The sequence below is a fragment of the Aotus nancymaae genome, unplaced genomic scaffold, assembly GCF_030222135.1.
Source record: "Aotus nancymaae isolate 86718 unplaced genomic scaffold, 86718_ANA_hifiasm-v0.15.2.pri h1tg000009l, whole genome shotgun sequence".
In the NCBI taxonomy this organism is placed as follows: Eukaryota; Metazoa; Chordata; class Mammalia; order Primates; family Aotidae; genus Aotus; species Aotus nancymaae.
Genome location: NW_026988420.1, coordinates 3,735,774 through 3,755,125, shown reverse-complemented (window position 1 = coordinate 3,755,125; position 19,352 = coordinate 3,735,774). Strand labels below are relative to the sequence as shown.

Sequence of the window (19,352 nt, the reverse complement as noted above, 5' to 3'; positions counted from 1 at the left end):
CCATGGAATACTGTGCAGCCATAAAAAAAGAACAAGATCATGTCTTCTGTGGGAACATGGATGGAGGTGGAGGCCATTCTCCTTAGCAAACTAACATAGGAACAGAAAACAAAATACCACATGTTCTCACTTACAAGAGGGAGCTAAATGATGAGAACTCATGGACACAAGGAAACAACAGACACTGGGGCCTACTTGAGGGTAGAAGGTGAAAGGAGGGAGAAGAGCAGGAAAAAACAACTACTGAGGCTGGGTGCAGTGGCTCATAGCCATAATCCCAGCACTCTGGGAGGCCGAGGTGGGCAGATCACCTGAGGTCATGAGTTTGAGACCAGCCTGACCAACATGGTGAAATCCCATCTCTACTAAAAATACAAAGAGTAGCTGGGTGTGGTGGCACGTAATCCCAGCTACTCAGGAGGCTGAGTTAAGAGAACTGCTCAAACCCAGGAGGCAGTGCTTGCAGTGAGCCAAGATTGTGCCACTGCACTCCAGCCTGGGCAACAGAGAAAGACTCCGTCTCGATAATAATAATAATAACTATTGAGTTCTAGGCTTAGTATCTGGGTGATGAAACTGTGCAACAAATCCCTATGACATGAGTTTACCTACATAACAAACCTGTACACATACCCCTGAACCTAAAATATAAGTTAAAACAAAACAACCAAAACACAAGGTAAAAAAGAAATTAGGATCTCAGCATAATATTATCAACAATGATCCTGTACCAGCCTAGCACACAGCGCTCAGTTCCTTTTTCTGTAAAGGTAATATTCTATTTAAAATTTACCTTGGCAAAGCCAAGAAAAATTTATATGAAGTAATTTTCCTTTAAGGCAAACCAACCTAAAGAAATGCAGTAACTTGACAACGCTTGAGTTATCACTTTAATGAAGTTTTTGCTAGCTAAAACGCCCACCTGAAAGGAATGCGTCATTCAGAACTGAGTAACTGTAAACACTCCTAACTAGCTTTGAAGACCTCATTTCAAATATTGAAGAAAACTGCCTTACGGCTTTGAAATTCACTATTTCAATGGCATGCCGATAATCACATAGAAAGATTACATATGTCTGATAGTGATGACATAAGTATTGCTCATTCCTTTGATCAGTACATCAAGATTTTTCTGGTGGGGAAAAAAACAGTTTAACTTTAAATATTTTTGAAAATTTAGATATATAAAATTAAAAATTCACCACCAGTTTCCTCTAAATAGTGAGCTTTTGTAAGCATTTAATATTTAGCTTAAAACACTTAAAAGAGTATGATGCTATTTATACAAAATGTCCAGTACAGGGAAAGCTATAGAAATATAAAGTAAATTGCTTAGGGGTGGGGGGAAGAATGGATGGAAGATGATAGCTAAAGAGTATGATATTTCTTCTGGAGGTGATGAAATTATTCCAAAATTGACTGTGATGATAGCTGCACGACTCTATGAATATATTAAAAATCACTGAATTGTACATTTTAGGTGGCTGAATTATGCACTAAAACCTTTAAAACATTTGAAAGGAGATACAATTGTGCACTTCAGGAAAAGGAGATCTAGGTAGGTGGACACATACATAACCGTAGACGTGTATGTAAACATTGAATCCCATTAATTACTTTTCATTTCTAGAGGATGAAGGAAGTTATTTTTCTCATAGTTAAGGTCCTAGAAAATCAGTGCCTAGTAGAAAAGGACTACTTCATAATTCTCCATCATTATAATAACCTGAGTTCACTGGATTCAATAATAAAAAACATAATAAACCTACCACAGGCTTCAGATCAAACACTGATGCTATTTTCAGTGTCAAGAACAAGAACAAGGTTTGGTGAGACATCTACAGACATAACACAGTCCCCCCCAAAAATTCAAGGAATTGGCCAGAATTTGGAGTTCTCATGTAGTACATTCCCCTGGGGGTGCTGAGGCCACAGTGGACCTCAGAGGGGACCTCATTCCTGCTTTCTAGGCATTTTCCCAGACCCACCCTCTTTCTTTTCTTTCTTTTTTTTTTTTTTGAGGCGGAGTTCCGCTGTTGTTACCCAGACTGGAGTGCAATGGCGCGATCTCAGCTCACCGCAACCTCCGCCTCCTGAGTTCAGGCAATTCTCCTGCCTCAGCCTCCCAAGTAGCTGGGATTACAGGCGCACACCACCATGCCCAGCAATTTTTGTATTTTTAGTAGAGACAAGGTTTCACCTTATTGACCAGGATGGTCTCGATCTCCTGACCTCGTGATCCACTCGCCTTGGCCTCCCAAAGTGCTGGGATTATAGGCGTGAGCCACCGTGCCCGGCCCCCTCTTTCTTAAGTCACATAAGTTCCACTCCAGTAACCTTGGGACATGCAATTCCTGTCCTGAATGATAACATGTTGCCCCTCACTGCCCTCCCTTCTTCTGCATCAAACTCCCAGTCCTAGTCAATTGCCAGCTTCCCAGGAAGGCAAGTGCAGAGCAACTGCTATGATCCAGAAGATTTCAAGCCCAAAAGGGCTTGGGGTTGAGGAAAGCAGGGGAGAGAGCTCTGTTCCAGAGAGGACAGGCCTGCCAAGGGTACAACATCCAGGTAAGTCAGACAGCCCTGATTCAACAGACTAGCCTGGGTTCATCTATCCCATGTGGTCCCTTTGTCTTAAAAAGCTCAATTTAGGGGCAAGGAAACTGGGATAAACCCCCATGCCCCTGCCTCTGAGAAAACCATTAACCTTTTCTCCAGAAAAATTATATTAAAAAGAAATCCTTTATCTTTTTACAAAAATACTCCTTTGACTAGCTTTAGTAAATTTTAGCAAACATTCATGGCCAAGAGAAAAGGCCTTATTTTAAAAAATCCGTATTATCATAAAACTTGAGTTCAGTAACATTAAAGTGCTAAAAGAACGTGGCTCAACATTTTGTAACATCCTTAAACCACAATGCTAAGAAACTTTTCATCAATTTTTTTTTTTTTTTTTTTTGGAGATGGAGTTTTGCTCTGTCACCCAGCCTAGAGTGCAGTGGTGTGATCTTGGCTCATTGCAACCTCCACCTCCTGGATTCAAGTGATTCTTGTGCCTCGACCTCCCAAAATAGCTGGGACTACAGGCATGCACCACCATGGCTGGCTGATTTTTGTATTTTTAGTAGAGATGGGGTTTTGCCATGATGGCCAGGCTGGTCTGAAACTTCTGGCCTCAAGTGAGCCACCCACCTTGGCCTCCCAAAGTGCTGGGATTACAGGTGTGAGCCACCGCACCTGGCCTATAATCAATTTTTTAATGAACCACGAGTCACTGATAATCATTAGTAATTCCTATTTAAACACACAGGCAAGGTGAACCATGTTGGGGAACCAGCCCTGACACAACCTAGGAAGTAAAAAGAGTTGGTGGAGACAAAGCCAATGAGAGACAAAAGTAAGAGTGCATAAGGTGGGCTCCCAGGGGTCGATGCAATAAGAGGATGCGAAGGCCCCGAGCACTGGACATCCACACTATTTATTGAGTGTTTAACAAAGAAGGATGTGCTCAGGGATGTAGGGGATGAAAAGGAAGCAAAGCATCAAGCAGATGAGTCTATAGCTGTGGCGGTTTGGCATTTCCTTGGGAAGTATAGAGCATGTTTTACTTTAGACACACTGAGTAAAGAGTCAGAGGGAAAAGCTGCAGCTAGAGCAAGCAAATCTGGCCACATTCTGTTGCTACAAAGAGGTCTTCTTTGCTTTGAGCAATTCTGGTGCTACAAAGAGGTCTTCCCTGCTTTGAGCATGGAGCATGGTCTTCCATTAACTCCCATCCTGTGCCAGATAAGCAAGTCATGCATCAGCTCCCCTCTCAACAGAACCAGATACTCAAAGGCCATTTTAAAGAACATCAGGACCACATTTTAATTTCTTAGACCCTAACCAGGGCATGCAAATGAGCCATGAACTCAGAAACTATATGAATTTTAATATATTTCAACTAATTCAATTATATACTTATATAAAGCTTTAAACAGAAAGTGGGTACCTACCTACTTTATTCCTAACCAACCCACTGTACATCCCCAACGTATTCTGCCTCTCCCAAAACAGTACAAATGAAACTGCACAGCAGGTAGCACTCTGAAGCACTCTGACTAATAATACAATCAGTCTGGGTCCGCTTTCATTCTTGATTACAGAACACGTAGTGAAGCTCCATTACCAATGTTCTTAAAAAGCTTTACCTTCCAGCCTGGCGCGGTGGCTCAAGCCTGTAATCCCAGCACTTTGGGAGGCCAAGGCGGGTGGATCACCTGAGGTCAGGAGTTTGAGACCAGCCTGGCCAACATGGTGAAACCTCGTCTCTACCAAAAATACAAAAATTAGCCAGGCATGGTGGCAGGCGCCTGTAATCCCAGCTACTAAGAAGGCTGATGCAGGAGAATCACTGGAACCCAGGAGGCAGAGGTTGCAGTGAGCCGAGATCACAACACTGCACTCCAGCCAGGAGGACAGAGCAAGACTCCGCCTCAAAAACAAACAAACAAACTTTACCTTCCATGATAACGAGAGAATTTAGACAAAAACAAAGGTCTCTATTTTATTCCCCCAGCTTTAAGCATGCACAAATGGATAACAAAATTAAAGGAAGTAGTAGGAATTAGGCAAAAATACTACTTGAAAACACACTAAAGTTTAAAAAGAAACGTAGTTCTTCAATTCCCATACCCTTACACAGTATATATCTTTTAGAAAATCATCTTTTTGAAAGTAATTCAATAGAAACACATATGAGAAGGTGTGAAGAAATGGAAGTACATGAGCAGTTCAGGATTCCAAATGGTTTAGATATATTCACAGAGTTGTGCAACCATCACCCCGAAATGAAACCCCATGCACACTCACAGTCATTCCCCCTTTCCTCTCAACCTCTTCCCTCTCCCCCAGTCCCAGGAACCACTAATATACCTTATGACTCTATAAATTTGCCTCTTCTGGATACTTCATATAAATGGAATCATATACTACGAGGCCTTTTGTGACTGGCTCCTTCCACTTAGCATAATGCTTTCAAGCTTCATCCATGTTGTAGAATGTGTCAGTATTTCATTTCCTTTCAATGGCCCAATAATATTCCATTGTAAGGATATACTCCATTTTATTTATTCATTCATCAGCTGATGGATATTTGGATTATTTCTACTTTGGGACTATTCCCAATAGTGCTGCTGTGAATATATGTGTACAAGTTTTTGTGTGGACATAGGTTTTCATTTCTCTTGGGTAGACATACCTAGAAGTAGAATGGCTACGTCATATGGTAACCTTACATTGAAAATTTTGAAGAATTACCAACTGTTTTCCAAAGCAGGTTCATCATTTGTCATCCCCATCAGCAATGCATGAGGGTACCAAGTTCTCTACATCATTGCCAATACTTGTTATCTGTCTTTTTTATTGGAGCCACTGTAGTTTGTGAAGCGGTAACTCACAGTGGCTGATGCTCTGTGTCTTAAATGAAGCCCACACATTCTGAAATGTGGACTCAGCTATTCTTCTTTTACACTTTCAAGTATAAAATATGCTCAACTGTCACTCTTAAAACCCCAAATAAAGCTGCATAATCTAACACTCATTTAATAAGTGAAGATTCCACCTCCATATAATATGCACCCTTATTCTCCCCCAATAATGTCCAACAGCCTGACCTTTCTAAATAAAGATTTCAGGCTGTCGTCTGTACAAATGTTAGTGCAGTAGTGTCGTACTTAAACAAATAACAACAAAGTTTTTGCCTTTCAAAAAAGAACCCTGTTTTGAAACTCAGGGTTGTCAATAATCTGTGTGTAACCTGATCAATCACTGAATTTCTCTACACCCAAGCATGGTGTTCTGAGCAGCTCACAGAACTACATCCTCTGAAGTCACTCTCAGAAACAAAGTTGTTTAAGCCTGAAAGTTTAATAAAATTTGAAAATGTACTAACACCCGTGCTAAAGAACTAGCTTTGCACAGCAGAAAAAATTTACCCTTAGTAGTCAGATAGGCTGGGTTCAATTTCCAGCTCTGCCACATAGTAGCTGTATGACTATAGGTACATTATTTAGCATCTTTATATTCCAGTCTCCTGGCCTGCTTCAAGAGGTTGTGAAGCTTCACTAAGCTGCTATAGCCAGGGTGTGTGACATAGCGGCCAGCAAAAGTAGACATTTAAATGCTAGCTTCTGTCCATCTTTCTGCTAACTCTGGGCAAAGTTTCCCAGAAAATGAAGATCTCTTAACAACTGTGGACTATTGAAAACTGAATGTGAGTCCTTGGGACTTGTGGGATTCCCTTATAAAGCAAGTCCCTCACAGTACCTTCTGCAAATTGCTAAAGAGGGCTATCAACCGGCTTAAAATACCGCTAGAGGGGGGTTCCGGGAAGGAAGCCCAGGGATGAGAAGAGCAGAGATCTCATTTTTGTCGGTGACATTAGAGTGAAAACTTCCTCAGGGCTCACGGCAGGTTGGGCGCGGAACGGATGCGCAGGAAGGGACAGTGAGGGCTGCATTCGCATGACCCCATTGGAAGCGCGGGGCTGCACCGCGGGCTGGTGAGGTGGGGAGGGGGCAGGGGAAGGCGCTGGGGGAGATGGATGGGGGCCGGCCCGGTGCGCGGCCAAGCCCGGCGCAGAAGGGCGAGCCCCTTCCCAGCTGCGATTCCACCGCCTTCCGCGCGTCCCGGCCGCCTTCTCCTACCTGATCTGGTTGTCGCGGAATTTGTTGAGATGCGGTTGGTTGAGGTAAATGGTGCGGGCGGGTGCCTCCAGCTGGTCTCCAACAGACGTGGCCCGGGACATCTCATCCTCTGCCTTCTTATAGCCCAAAGAAGAATGAACGGGTCCTGCAGAGACAGGGCGCAGGCAGAGAACACGACACAAAGAAGTTAACCGCCAGGCGGGAGGCAGCGAGCGGGGGCCGCGGGCGGGCAGGCATCGGCGGGGAAGGATGCTCGGGCGAGGCGGGCGCCGCCTATGTACCTTGGCTCCCTCTGGAGACGCCGCCGCCGCAGCAGCCCTGGCCGGCCCCGCCCCCGGCCCCGCCCCGGCCCCGCCCCGCACGGCCCCCGGCGCTGGCGGAGCAAGCCCCGCCCCAAGGACAGCCGGACCCCGCTCCGGCGCTCCCTCCCCGCCCAGCCGGACACCCAAGCTGCGTGCGGAGCTGGGAAGGGCGGACGGCTGGGGCGCGCCGCTCCTGGATGCCATCGGGACGGTGGGGTCGGGGGCGCCAAGGCCAGCGGCCCCCACCCAGTCATCTGACCGAGCGTCCCTCTAGTCTTGTGGACTGAGCTCAGGAACTGGGTTTTCTGGGCTCCTTTGATCTTCCTTAGAAGCAGAGACAGCAGCAATGGGGATGCGCCCTGCAAGCAGCGACCGCAGAAGGAGATGGCGAAATCACACCTCTGCGCGCTAAAAATGGGCTTCCCAGACCCCAGGGTGAAGGGCTTGCTCCCACCATTGATTGCAAAGGATCAGATGTTCTTCTCCCTACATGTGAGCCTGGAGACCTGAGTGCAGTAGCTGCCCCAACCCCAGCTCTGGGCCAGCGCGCGAGTTTTCATTTTATTGTTTAAATTACTGTTTCTGTGATTACGTCGCAAGCCAGCCTAGCTCCTTAAGATTTGATTTCAGTCCTATGGGTCAAGTCTCTATGGGCAGACCCAAATCCCGCCCCCCCCGCCCCGTAACCTTCACTTGAGACGTTCCAGCTTAGACCTAGAGAAGGATCCAGTTATTACTGAAACTGGTACACACGTGTAGATTTTAACCTCCTCTCCAACTCCAAGGCAGCATCCCTCATTAGAAGGGGCTGCCCAGCTTGAGAAGTGACCTTCAGAGGAGAGGCGTCTGAGGTAAAGGATCACAGAAAAATTAATACCCTGCAGATGAAGCCTTCTCTTGTTTTTCTTGAATATACATTCGCTCTCCAATACCTACCATATTTTTCAACTATCAAAGAAACGGACGTTGCACATCATTAAAAAACTGACGTCTTACACAGGTAAACGTTCACTTCCTTGTTATAAAGAATATTTTTCACTGTCATATAGAAACACTTTGAAAGAGAAAGTTTTGGCTACATCATCTTTTTAAAGTGATTAGAAAGACGATAATCCTTATCCTAAGAAAGAGACAAGCAAAATGTAAACTTGTTTACTGAAAGCTGACATATTATTCTGAATGTTAAGAGTTAAGTCTGAAGTGGGCTAAGGCTTCTCCTTTCACCCAGATGGGGACACCTGGTGGGTGCAGGCTCCAGGCTCAAGCTGGGTCCCTGGTCACAGGCCGGGCACACTCCAGTTTTCCTCTTGCTTTTTGTATGTTCCCACAGTGCCCTGGCTATTCCTCACTGCAGACACAATCCCTCACCTCCTTCCCTCCAGCCTCCCACTCTCTGGGGTCTTTCTGGCTCCATGGGACACTGCTTGCTCCTCTACTCATCAACAAGCAGCAGCAGAGAGCAAGAATCCCTTCTTCCAGACTGTCTGGCCCACCAGCTGGGGCTCCTGGACTTCAATCAGGGCAGGCCAGGTGTTGGAGCATTTGCTGATGTAAGACAGATGGAGAATATTTTTGAAGCTAGCCTATATGGAAGTACTGCTTTTCTCTCTGCCCACTTACCCTGCCTTGTCTTCCTCCACAGGACCAGATATCATCATTACCTGACTTTATGTATGGATGCTCTGCCTCCCTGCACCCATGAGCCCAAGCTCCGGGGCAGTAGGGACAGTCTGGGTTCACTGAACAGTGCGTGGTCAAAGTGGTTCATTGCTCACCTAGCAGCTCTCAGTTTCCCTGCATTAGTATTACGAATGCAGCTCTCGCAAAGCATTAGTTCCTGGGCCCTGCCCTCTCAGATTCTGTGGTCACTGTTTTGTTTTTAAAGCTCACTAAGTGATACTGATGAGCACCCAGTCAGGATCACTTGTTAGATGCCACAGAGAACACGAAAACAAAAGATCAGTTTCCTGCCCTCGAAAATGTTCCCTGTTTAAAGCATGAAGGTTTAACCATAGTTACTTATCAGTGTGTGACTAAGAGTGGGCCCAAAGGTGCTAAGGAAGCTCGGAGGTCAGCAGCCTCTTTGCACTAGGGAGGGCAGGGGTGGAATAGATTCTGAGGACAGACAGAAACGCCTGACAGTGTGAGTGAGGTATGAATTAGGAAAGGGAAGGACATTGTGGGCAAGGGAAAGAAGAGCTTAAGCAAAGGCCCAAGCAGACAAAATTGTATCCGGGCCAACTAAGAAAACAAATCGACCCTGAGGGTCCAAATTGGGAAAAAGTAAAAAAGAAGTTCGCAAAAAAAATAGCCTATGGCCAGACTGTGGATGACTCGACGCCAAGCAAAGAAGCTTGAACTTCATCCTGAAGGTCATGGGAAGCCACAGGTTTCTGATCAGGAGAGAGAGCATCTGGCAGTGAGAAGAGCATCTGGCAGTGATGGCCAAGGGGGAATGGCAGGAGAGGAGAATTTTTAGATAAGGGGACCAGGTAGAAAATTGATGCTATAATCTAGAAGCAAGATGATAAAAGCATGAATTAAATGGAAGACAGGATAAACAGACAGACATAAGAAACATCTCAAAAGAAAACTCTGAGCTGGGCATGGTGGCTCATGCCTATAATCCCAACACTTTGGGAGGCCAAGGTGGGAGGATAGCTTGAGCCCAGAAGTTCAAGTCCACCCTGCACAACATCGCAAGACCTTATATCTACCAAAAACAATAATAAAAAATAAAACTCTGCAAGACTTCTGGAGAGGTGACAGTTAAATGTGTGCACCAGAAAAGGAAGAAATGTGAGATCACTAACGTTTGAAGAAGAGTGCGACAAAAAAAAAAACACCGATAGAAATAAGAACAGAAACAATAATTTTTCCAAATAAGAATTTAGATGTTGGATAACAAATACTGGAGTGAAAAAAATTATTGACACAAGTTAAATAGTGATCACAGAATGAAGTGAAATAGTATCTCCTACTTTTCCTATCTAGCATGCCTCAGGCCAACTGGAAAAACCTGGGACTTTTTTCTAGGTAGATATAGTTATACCACCCTGCTCCTGCTCCTAAGATTCATATAATTTTTTTCTACCTCAGTGGCCTCATCTCAACCTAACCCTACAGAGAAAAACATTAATATTTTCAAAAAAATTGTGGAAAACATATTGCATAAGGAAACATTATACCATCTAGAGCAAAGCACATGATGACTAAGGTTTCAAATTCAGACTTATGAGATAATTCTGAGTTAATGCATTTTGCAAATACCGCCATACAAAATGAGTATATGCTCACACCTCCCCCATATAACAGGCGCCGTGTCAGCAGAGTGGGAGTTCAATAAACATCTATTAATTGAGAAAGAAACCAAGGGAAAGGGAAAGAACTGAGAGAACAAGAGTAAGCAAAGAGACAAGCACTAAATTTGCCCCCACCCTGCAAAGTGGAAATGCAGACAAGGCAATGGAAGGTCAAGGGCATGAGGGCAGGGACTTCATCTTGTTCACAGCTCTATCCCCAGATGGAGTGCCCTGGATCATGCCTAGCACACAGTACACAGTCTGAAAGAATATGTCAAATGAATACATAAGAGGCTAATGTAGTAGGTGCCTTTAAAAGGCACCTACCCAGCCACTGAACCAATGACTTCTCCCTTGTCTGTCTCCCTTGAACCAGACCTCTTTCCTTATACAAGCCAAGGAGCCCACCAGCTGGGTCATACTGTGCAATCCCATCTACTTGTTACAGCTCTTTGGACCAGGGATGGTTACTTGGTCCAAACTGGGTCACCAAGCGTCTCTCTCCTGAGAACTTTGACATGGGAACTAGTAGGGACCATTTATGCATGTGGCTGACCTATTAAGGTACACACACCAGGTCTCTAGATGGCTGTCTTCTAGTCTTCTATCTTCTGAATGGACCTGAAGACAGAGAAAGGATTTCTTTTGAGATAAAGATGAGGCAGCTGCATGAAGAGCCGTGGAAACAGCCCCAGCAGTGTTTTGGGTCCTATGTTCCGTACTTTCTGAGATCCCAGCTGCATTGGGGCTTTGGGCTCCGTGAGCCACCTCTGGATCATTCTATAAATGTCTCATAACCAGATATCTTAACTAGTATGGTAAAGCAGTATGCAGAGAACCTGATTTTCCCTATAACACAGAAAAGCAAGAAGGATTAAAGAGGAGGACAAATTCCTATTCACCTGTAGATCACCATCAGGTGCCCAGGATTTTAGATAATCTGGCACAGATGCTGTTAGATGCCACAACCCAGACCCAGGAGGCTGAATCTGGCAAAGGAAAGTCTTCATGGCAACATCTGGGCCAGTAGGTTTTAATGAAGCCCTGAAGTGGCTGGAAGGTGAAAGACTGAGATAAGCACCCCTGTCCTCCTCCTCCTGCCTTCGGAGTTCCTGCCTGGGGTTGGAGAAAGAACAGAATGTTAGGAAATCGAGAGAGATGGTAGAGAATGCCCACCAGAGGCCAGCAATAAGAGGACAGGTGAAGAACAGGGAAGGAGCAGAGGAGAGCAGACCAGTTATAGCAGACACCCCAGTGACCCACAGAAGCATGATGGGGTGGAAGGACAGGGACACCCACTCAGCTGCTCCGGTGCCTCCAGCAGCTCACCTGCAGCCAGCTCTAGCTCTCCAGCTGATCTCTCCTCCATGAACTTTGTTCACATCATTGTACAAGGTGTATATTTTCATATTTTCAACCCTCTTACCACATGATCAGTCATGTTTTTCATTTTACTGAATGACTCAAATTCCTCATCATTTCACTCACTCGGAATGAATTATGTGTGGCAATAAGATTGTGGAAGTCACTGGCAACAATGGCAGGGACAGTGACAGACCTCACATTGTCAGGGGAGCAGGTAAAAGTGAGGATAACACCTAATTTCTATCCATTACATAAACAGATTCCATGGAGATGGTTTTAGGGAAGAAAATGAAAAATCCCAACAGGGTTTTGAATTTGTTCCTATATACTAAACATTATCATAATATGTATGTATCTATTAGTTTATTTTTGATAACTTTTATGTAAGTTATCATACTTACTGCTTTACCATACTAGTTAAGATATCTGTGCTTTTATGTATAAATAAAAGCATAACTAAATAGGTCAAGGAGTTAAGAACTTCAAATAAGCGATTAAACACAAAAGAAGAATAACATAAGGCAAATTATTACTGTTTCATTGTCTTAAGTAACACAGAAACAAAACCCTTCACTCCAAACCGTTTTTGCATTTTGTTTTAAGCATTTTGATTTAAGTTTTCACCCTAACTTAAATCGAGATGCTTAAAACTCCAAAAGATGCTTGAGACACATGTAGTCCATTTCCCTGGCAAAAAAATCTCATTATGTCAAAAAAAAATTCTTAGGAAAGAAATACTTTCATCTTTTTTCCGATGCCAGAGTCACACAGAGGCCATCCTCATCTTTCTTCCTATGCCAGTCACACACAGGCCACCCTCATCTTCCTTCCAATGCCAGTCACACACAGGCCACCCTACTCTTCCTTCCAATGCCAGAGTCACACACAGGCCACCCTCATCTTCCTTCCTATGCCAGTCACACACAGGCCACCGTCATCTTCCGACGCCAGTCACACAGGCCATCCATGTCAGTCAGTCTGTAACTGTGCTCCTATACACAGAAAGAAAGGTCAAGGTGGAGTCAGACCCAGCTTGGACACTGTTGTGCAACAATAATGTGTCTGGTCTTTGTCTTCAGTTCCTGTGAGGGAGTCTCTAAATCCCTGGAATTTCCCAGTGATAGGAGCATCTGTGTTATTCATGGTGGGCCCCACTGTACACACCTGAGTTCATGCTAAGATGATGACTCATCATGGGTTGCTAGACAGTTTGGGAATGGGGTCCAGTCATCCCAGAAAAGCCAATTGTAAGGTATATTGCAGAGTCAAAATGAGGAAACTGAGGCCAGTGTGAGAAAATGAGAATCCAATTTATTCAGCTCCCAGGCGAGGTTCTGTGGTCCGGGAAGGGGCCAGAGAAGTCGCGCTGGGCTTCTTAGGGCCTGGGGTTTTATAGGGAGTGGAGGTAATTGATTGGTCATTAGGGAAACAAAGAGCAGACAGTTTCATTGGTGAGGGGGGTTGATTGATTATTAGGGAAACAAAGAGCAGACAGTTTTATTGGTCAGGGGAAGTGTTGATTGATTATTAGGGAAACAAAGAGCAGACAGTTTTATTGGTCAGGGGAAGTTAAGGTGCCGATGGGGCGAGCTGCCATTGGTAGCCAGGCGGGGCTACTGGTGGGTTGACCGGCTGGAGAGGTCAATGTCAAGCTGCCATTGGACAAATCTTTGGCGGGCTTTTTAAATTTTGAAGGGGTCGAGTGAGGAATGCAGGAGTCGGTGTGTGGAGCCTGCATGGAGAGGCCAGATAGGAGTGGGTGTGGGGAGCCAGCATGGAGAGGCCAGATAGGAGTGGGTGTGGGGAGTCAGCATAGAGAGGCCTGATAGGAGTAATGTGTCTGGAATGATGACTTCATTATCCAGCACGGGGAGAGGTAAGTGTGTCCATTTAGCTCCTGGCGAGGCAGCCGGCCTTACACCAATCATGTGGTTAGAGGGTCGGGGCTTTGAGCCATGTGATTCAGCCTGACCTTTCAACCTCTAGGGAGGGAAAGGGGGATGGAGATTGAATTCATGTGACCAATGATCCAATTAATAATGCCTATATAATGGAACTCCAATAAAACGCTTGTGAACACTGAAGCTCAGGGGAGCCTCCCAGGTTGGTCATTCACATCAGTGTGCCAGGAAGTGACACATCCTGAGGACACAGACGCTTCATGCTCAGGACCCTCCCAGACCTTAACCTCTGTGTCTCCAATTGGCTGGGCCTGACTTGTATCCTTTGTAATAAAACTGTAACCATAAGTGTAGCATTATCCTGAGTTATTTGAGGGGTAGTGGGAACCCTTGAATATGTAGCCAGTTGGTCAGATGTGCAGGTGGCCTGGGAACCCCAGAGCCTGCAGCTGGTAGTTGAAGCATGGACAATCTTCTAGAGGACTGTGCCCTTAACCTGTAAAGTCTGACCTCACTCCAGGTAGTTGTTAGAATTGCACTGCAGACATTTCTCTGTGAACTCTAGAATGATAGAGGCAAAGGGGGAACCTTATTATCAGTCACAAAATCATATCAGCTTAAACGAAAGATACGATTAGAAGCCAGGTCTGCAGAAACTTGAACCCAATTCTCCTTTAATAGAACAGGCTACTTCTTGTGAGCTTAGGTAAGCAGCCTAGCATCTGAGCCTTGGTTTCTTCATCTGCAAAATAGAAATTGATTACGTAAATCAAGGGTTCAGTTGGCGAATATTTTAGGCTTTGTGGGCCACATATGGTCTCTGTCTCATAGTCTCTTTCTTCCTTCTCTTCCCCTCATCTTTTCTTCTTCTTCTTCACATGTCTTTAAAAATGTAAAAACTAGTTTTACTTTACAGGTCATGGTTTGCTGAGCCCTCATATAAACGAAGTTCTTTTGCAGTTCACAACCTGATTATATCCCAATTCTCACCTCAAGGAAATAATCTCTTAAATTTCTATTAGCTGAAATTTCCTGGGAAACATAGGTATTCAAACTGTTATTACCTGAGTTAAGAAGTTGGTTATGTCTTTTACCTAATGTTTAGGTACTTGAAAAGTATGTAAAAGTAGTTTTCTCTTTGCCCCCAGAAAAATCTCTAGAAAAACAGTGCAGTCGTTACAAAGCCTTTGTAACAAGAGGCACATGTGCAGCATACACACACACATTTCCCTCCTCAAAAAAGTTCAACTATGGCCTCTACCTCATATTTACAAAGATGTTTTATAATCCTTCAGAACACAGGCACATCAGAAGTGGTTCAGCCATTAGGGAAGCACTTGGTCTGATTATTTCTCCTAATCAAACAGACACAATGAAAATGCTGTGCAAATGCAAAATGTGATGATTCTAGTCTTGGCAGACACATTTTGAAGGCCTTTTCAAGACCCTCCTTTGCACAAATCACATCTCTCCAAATATAGCATCTGTGATCCACTTCTACCCAATAATTCAAAAGAAATAAACACAAAGGGAAAGCGACACTGATGGGTCAGGATTTTTATTACTGCAAATACTTGTTGGTTTCTTTCTTTTTTTCAGATTAAAGAAGATGCAAAGAGAAGTAACAGGCCATGAATTCTTTATGACTTAAAATATTGTTGGGTGTGGAATGCACTGAGTTACTGAGCGCCTCCTAGATAGAAGGCACGTTGCAAAGTAGTGGGTAGGGAGAGTGGCATAAACTTCCATTTTTGCAGCAACAGAGACCAAGAAATGTGGAAATTCAAAGCACAAAGACGGCTGCCAGTCTCAATGGGAAGAAACAGGGCGATTCATTCGGGAAGCCATCTGAAGTAGGCTTGTAAGAATGATTATGATTTGGCTGTGCAGAAAAAGAGCAGAGCATTGCAGGTGTCATTGCATGTGAGCAGGGACGCATGCTAGTGATGCTTTATTTACAACACAGTTGGCTCCAGCATGGTGGGTGAAAGTTGAGCCATCATAATTTGAAGCCTTGTTTCCAATAAGTATGGCAATATAAACGGAGCTTCTGTTCCTCGAAACCCATTTCATACCTTAGACATATTAAATTTGCCTTGTAAATTAAGTGAAGACAAATGTGCTTTTAAGGAAATGTGTTTCGTATCTAAAACCAAAATCAACCAAAAAAGAAAAGCTGTTTCAAACACTCAATTCGGAGTAATTTTTCTTATGGGCTGGATTGGTTGAGGTTTAAAAATACAAGTCCAGTGACTTCTCTGTAGCTACTTCCTCTATTGCTAGACTAGACATTCTCCATTGCTCCTAGGACCCCAACACTGGACCAAGTTAGGGACAGCAGCTTTAAAATCTCGCTGCTGATTCAAAATGCATGAAGACCATCTTTGAACATCTAATCTAGGAGAGGGGCAGTTTCCTTTGAAGTTATGGTTTGTCTGTCCGAAGCATTTTTATTTTGTTTTGTTTTGTTTGTTTGAGATGGAGTCTCACTCTGTTGCCCAAGCTGGAGGGCAATGGTGTAATCTGAGCTCACTGCATCCTCCACCTCCCAGGTTCAAGTGATCCTCCCACCTCAGCCTCCCAAGTAGCTGGGATTACAAGTGCCTGCCACCATGCTTGGCTAATTTTTGCAGAGACGGGGTTTCACCATATTGGCCAGGCTGGTCTTGAACTCCTGACCTCACGTGATCTGCCCACCTCAGCCTCCCAAAGTGCTGGGATTACAGGCATGAGCCACCACACCCAGCCTTGTCCTAAGCATTTTGAAGACCCACATGGTGGGCCAAAGGCACATGGCCTCACTGCAGCTGGCCCCATAGCCAGCCCATCTCCCCAGTGACATCAGAGACCCCTCTCCTGCTGCTCCTGAACCCCATCCATGATGATCTTCTTTCCTCAAGATATCAGCTCTGTTCCCTCTCCAGAGACCTGGTACCTGCTTTTCCTTCACCTAGAATGCCATTCCCTTGTCTTTGTTAACTTCTTCCCGTCACTCAGGCATCAGCTTAAATGTCAATCCCTACAGACGCACTTTGTGACCACACCCCAAACTCTAGTATTCCCCTTCTCACTTATTCCCTAACACCACACATTATTTCTTGCATGGCACATATCACTCCATAAAATGTACATGTGTTCATTTTCTGTCTTCCAACATTCAATAGGAGCTCCAGGAGGGCAGGACCCATGCTCGTCTTCATCACCTCTGCATCCCCAGGAAGTGGGATGCAGAAGGCATTCAGTAAACATGTTTGACAAGTGAATCAAATGAACACAGAATTTCACTTTCTGTCTTAAGTGGACAGAGAAAACTGCAATTCCTTAAATTTAGTCTGCAACTAATCTGACCCACCTCCTAAGGCATCATGCAGTACAGACAGCTAGGGGAAAATGGAAATGTCCACTTTTGTCTGTAGCTCAGTCCAGTGTGAAAAGTTTAGGTAAGTGGTATTCAGTCTCTCTTGAATAAGGATGCTTTAGCTCCCACATGACTTCACCCTCTTCTGGCTTCTCTCTTGAAAAAGGTGCTGGGCCCATGGAGGTTAGAGATGGGGGAATGGGGAAGAATTGGAATCCTTGCATGTAAATGCTTCTGCCTCCTCTGGTCTGCAGAATGATATCCCTGGTCCCCTTGATGGCATTTGGGCTCTGTCTGTGACTGGTCTGACTTGGCTTTGTCAAAGGGCATCTGTGTTACCTAGATGGCTCTGCCTCACTTGGGCTCCCTCTGCAGAGACCACAGCATTGGCTGTGCTCTCTCTGCCACCTTCTATAACCCACAATGCACAGGCCTGCCAGGCCAGGCCCCAGGGAGGACCAGGAGCTTTCAGATCAGCTTCCAGACTACATGGGAAGTACAGGTGGGCAGTTCAAGAAAACAGGACCTCCCTGTTGCTCCTCAGTATTCTCCTCCCTTATCCCACATACCTCATTTCTCCCACTGGGGAAACTTTCCCCAGGGAGAGAAACATCAAGGTGTATCTCATTGCAATGCTTTCTTTTCTCCTCCCACCTTCCATTCTACCTTCTGGAGATTAAAAACAGAGGCAAGTGTTTTCGTGTACTTCCCTCATGCCATCCTTCTGCATTCCAAACAACTCTTAAAATTACAGTGGCTGGAATTACAGGTGTGCCCCAGCACATGCAGCTTCAGCAGGGCATGGTGAGTGCACCTGTAAATTCCAGCTACACAGGAGGCTGAGGCAGGAGGACTGCTTGAGCCCAGGAGTTTGAGGTCAGCCTGGGCAATATAGCAAGACTCTCATCTCAAAAACAAAACCAAAAGACTTGCTCAGGCATCTCTTCTTTAATGTGGATGGCTCAAGCCATCCAACTCTTGTGAGTATGAGATATTTACAGTTTAACTATATAATGCAGATTAATAAATACAATTAAGTATTGTACATATTACAAAGAAGAATTAGTCTACAAAGCTTCCTTGTAAACAAAAGGCTGGCTTGCCTAATCCTGCTATTTTTGAAAGGAATACGATGTTTCTTTTGACATTGCTTCTAATTTTTCTTGGGGAGGTGGAGGCTCCATGCAGATGGAAGTTAGCAGTCAAGTACAAGAGAAAAACACATTCATTTGCTTCAACTATCACCCCAGTTTCTCATGTAAATCAGCCTGTCCTGTTTGCTTACAATCACTGGCCACTTCCCAATGCTCTACTTCCAACAGCAATTTTAACCCACTAAATACATGCAGTCAGATTAGAGCAAGTCACTACAGAGGCCAAGTCATTCACCCTTGTTCCCAACCCCACTGACACAAAATGGACTTCCCCAGTAGGATGGCTTTGCCCAACTTTGTTGAGTTGACATTTTGTGTATCACGTTTTCATCTCAGACACAGAAGTGAGAAAGTTTAAAATATGAGAAAATCTGTAAAAAGCAAGAGCACTGCCAAAGAGATGCATATGGAATCATCTGACTCCGAGGCCTCCACAACCAAGGGGTTGCCAGGTCAATTTGTTGTCTTTGCCATGTCACTAAGGTGCCGTAGATGAGTGTGATAAAAAGCACAACTATCGTTGAGCCTACCACTGTTCTAAGATTTCTGTATGTGTAAATCCATCCAATCCTCATAACAAGCATATGAGGAGCGTGCTTATTTTTAGAGATAATGAAAGTGGGGCAAAGAGTAATTAAGCAACCCGCTCAATGTCCACAGGTGCATTTTTTTTTTGTTTTTTATTCTAGGAATCATCAATGTGACTTTTATCTGTATGATCATCTATATGACCTTTTACTTATATAAATCATCTATATAACCTTTATATAAATGGGGGTGGCATTTCAAAGAGTTTCCAGAAACAGACAATAAAATATCTGTCGACTAACTGAATCTTTTATCTTTACTAGGTTTTGTGGGGTTGTTAAAAATAAAAGTATACTCTTAGAGATTACGTATTAAAAAGAAATTCCAGTTGCCATTCCAGACTTACAGGCTTTAGTGGTGGTGGCAGTGATGGTACCGGGTGCTTAAGACAGGAAAAGCCAAGTCCCAAATACTAAAGATTAACGTTTTCTAGAGCAAGCTTGTCCAACTCGAGGTCCACAGGAATTCAGTAAGTCAAGGAGGCAGGCAAAAAGGCTAAGGCAGACAGGAAGTCATTCTGTCACCATAAATTCTGCGCATTCTGTGTGCATAATGCAGAAATTAAAAAACCCTCTCCCTGCCTTCAAAGCACTTGTAATCTGGAGAGAAAACTGACCAGCACGGAAATAACTAAGACAGCTTAGAATGTGGAGTGTTTCCTTCCACCTGGACTTCCTTCCTCTCCGCCAGTTCTCT

At 44.4% G+C, this 19,352-nt stretch overlaps 1 protein-coding gene across 4 annotated transcripts in view; it reads right to left on the bottom strand.

Annotated features, from left to right (window-relative positions):
- The window catches only part of ATP8A2 (ATPase phospholipid transporting 8A2), a 670,261-nt gene that overhangs the window by 571,662 nt on the left and 79,247 nt on the right, over positions 1-19,352 (bottom strand). For all 4 annotated transcript variants that reach the window (XM_021677381.2, XM_064373518.1, XM_021677384.2 and 1 more), the window contains exon 2: positions 6,687-6,831. In XM_021677381.2, the coding sequence (XP_021533056.1) occupies positions 6,687-6,831 (145 nt within the window). The remainder of the gene's footprint in view (positions 1-6,686; positions 6,832-19,352) is intronic.